This window comes from Chinchilla lanigera, unplaced genomic scaffold (assembly GCF_000276665.1).
Source record: "Chinchilla lanigera isolate Chin_1 unplaced genomic scaffold, ChiLan1.0 scaffold00013, whole genome shotgun sequence".
NCBI lineage: Eukaryota > Metazoa > Chordata > Mammalia > Rodentia > Chinchillidae > Chinchilla > Chinchilla lanigera.
In genome coordinates this window covers 22,866,706-22,869,315 of record NW_004955414.1, presented here as the reverse complement: position 1 = coordinate 22,869,315, position 2,610 = coordinate 22,866,706, and the positions used below count along the sequence as shown (strand labels likewise).

Below are 2,610 nucleotides of genomic sequence, written 5' to 3'. Positions count from 1 at the left end.
TATTATACATTTTGGTCCTTATTTATATTTTCTGTTTCTCACACCAGAGAGACGATGTGGTATTTAAACACCTGTGCCTGGTTTATTTCATTGAAGAGTATGGTCTCAAGGTGCATCCATTTACCTAGATGTTGGTGTTTTATTTTACAAGAAATGTGCAGTTCTTTTATGAAACCAGGAGGCAATTTTAAAAGAAATGATAAAGCAGGGCATGGTAGTGATCAAGTCCTGCATGAATTGAAAATAAAAATTAGCAGGGGGAGGGTGGTACATGCCTGTAACCCGACCACTGGGGAGGCTGAGGCAGGAGGATCCCTGTGAGTCAGAGCCCAGCTCTTACTACATAGCAAGACTGTCTCAAAAACAGAAAGCAAAGAAAGAAAAAAGAAAGTCAGAGGAAGGAAGATAGACTTAAAAATAGAAAGAATTAAAATGAAAGCAAATCGATAGTGCAGAGCTTCTTAAACTCTAGACTCATATTCATTAGTATGTGTTTCAGGGACATTCTTAAATCTTTGTAAAAATCACAAAACAAGCTAAAAATGACAGATTGTTTTATTTTCATTGCATTTTTGTTGTGATATGAAACACTAGTTAATTCACTTATTTTCTGCATGGATACCAACTTTTGTTGTTTTCAGTCCAGTAATTTGGGTTTTTGAGCATCCCATACTTCTTAAATATTAATTTTATATGTGTAAAATACAGATTTATTATATTTAAATTTATTTTGTAAGTATTTAAACCACTGTATATTTGAACATATACTGCTGAATTTTCACATTCTTCACTTTTTATTACTACTGTCTCGTACTTTTTTTGGAAGTTGTACTTGGTATATTTTGTACTTGGTATATTTATTTCAAAAAAAAGGTACAATTACATAAATAGGTAAGCTGGAACGCAAACAATTATTCACCCTTAAATAGGAGGTTAGATACTGTTTTTGTGTACTAGAGAGCACTCCTACAGTTTTCTGTCATTTGAATCATACGACTGATAAAGTAATTGCGTTTGAGAAATAATCTTAATTTAAGTAATCTTTATAAATCTTAAAATCTTCAGTCTTGAGAAATTAAGATACATGAGGGGTGGGTCAGTGACTAAGGAAATATACAGGCCATATAAGAGAATGCCATATAAATTCTAAATAGTACTAATTAAAGAAAATATTGTATACATATAACTTATTAATATCTTCAGAAAAGTTTTAGAGGTATCTGTAAGATTAGAACAGGACACCAAGGAAAGGCACCATGAGAATAGAAAATAATCTCTTAGAGTATTACATAATTGCTCTCTTAGATTATTGTGCTTTCTTAGAGTATTATTACTACATAATAACCTCTTAGATTAAAGCATAATTGCTTAAATACCTAATTCAATGGAAAAGTTGGAAGATAAACTCCCAGGTAGTAGAACAAAAAACAAACAAACAAACAAAAAAAATGGATGAAGCAATGAGACCATCTAATAAAATAGTTATGATAATAGGTGACTTAGTTAAAGTCCAGTGTTTTAAATGAAAGAAATCAGAGGAGAGGGAGAAATGAGATAATTTGATAGTGCTGATGAGCAGGAATCTCAGTTGTGATTCCTACTGTACACAACCAGTGGAAAAAGTTCTAACCCAAAGGATCAGAGGGAAAGAAGATCCTAAGACAGTTTCAGAGAGGAAAACTAAGAAAAGATTACCTACAAAGGCAGTAGAAGTTTAAAAAATCAGTTTTAGGAACAAGAAACCAGCTGAATTCTGAGTAAATTTTGCTTTTGCTGTACAATTCTATATACAGCCAATTGCGAGGGGAGTTAATGAACACTTCAGATACACAATTATTGAAATGATTCCTGGGATTTTTCTTAATCAGGCTTGGAGATTCTTTTTTTAAATTTAATGGTGCCTCTTGAAGAGGACCTTGCCTGTTTCTCACTTTTGCTTTTTTCATCAGGCTTAATATTAATAGGTTTGATTAAACTCATTTGGGAATTTCCTCCAAAATAAAGGGCTAAATCACAAAAGAGGAAGAATCATAATCTTGAAAATACAGCTTTACAGAGCGGTTAACACAGATTGGAGTGGGAAATTAATATTTAGCCATTTAACTTACATATGGTATGTCTCTTTTTACATGCTTTGTTTTTCTTCCTTGTTGTTGTTTTTTTCTTTCCTGTTTGTTCTTTTTCTTTGCCACGTATGTTACCTGCTGACTATCTTTTTGTCTGTCTTCTTGGTTTCTTCTTGGAAAGCCTGATCTTTCACCAGATGGCAGTAACATTTGAAGATGTGACTATTACTTTTACTTTGGATGGGTGGAAATTCCTGGATTCTTTCCCAAAATACTCTACGGGAAGGTTGTGTGGGAACTACACAAATATCCTGTCAGTAGATAAAGTTATCCCAGCTAACAGCAAATAAATTTAGCTTTTTCTAGAAGCAGTTTTTTTGAATATTTCAGTTCTTTATCTGGTGCTTGTATTGAGGTGGTAGAATAAATATTTTCTTTTTTAAAATTTTTTTATTTTTTTGTCTTTTTGAGACAGGGTTTCACTATGCAGTTCAGGCTGGCCTTGAGCTCACTTTGTAGCCCAGGCTGGTCTCGAACTGACAAC

General features: G+C 33.0%; 1 protein-coding gene across 1 annotated transcript in view; it reads left to right on the top strand.

The window, feature by feature from the left end:
* The first annotated feature begins 403 nt into the window (after positions 1-403).
* The window catches only part of LOC102014662 (zinc finger protein 431-like), a 6,604-nt gene continuing 4,397 nt past the window's right edge, over positions 404-2,610 (top strand). Inside the window, exon 1 of the mRNA XM_013512082.1 lies at positions 404-1,400. Within this exon, the coding sequence (XP_013367536.1) occupies positions 1,385-1,400 (16 nt within the window). The 5' untranslated portion in view covers positions 404-1,384. The remainder of the gene's footprint in view (positions 1,401-2,610) is intronic.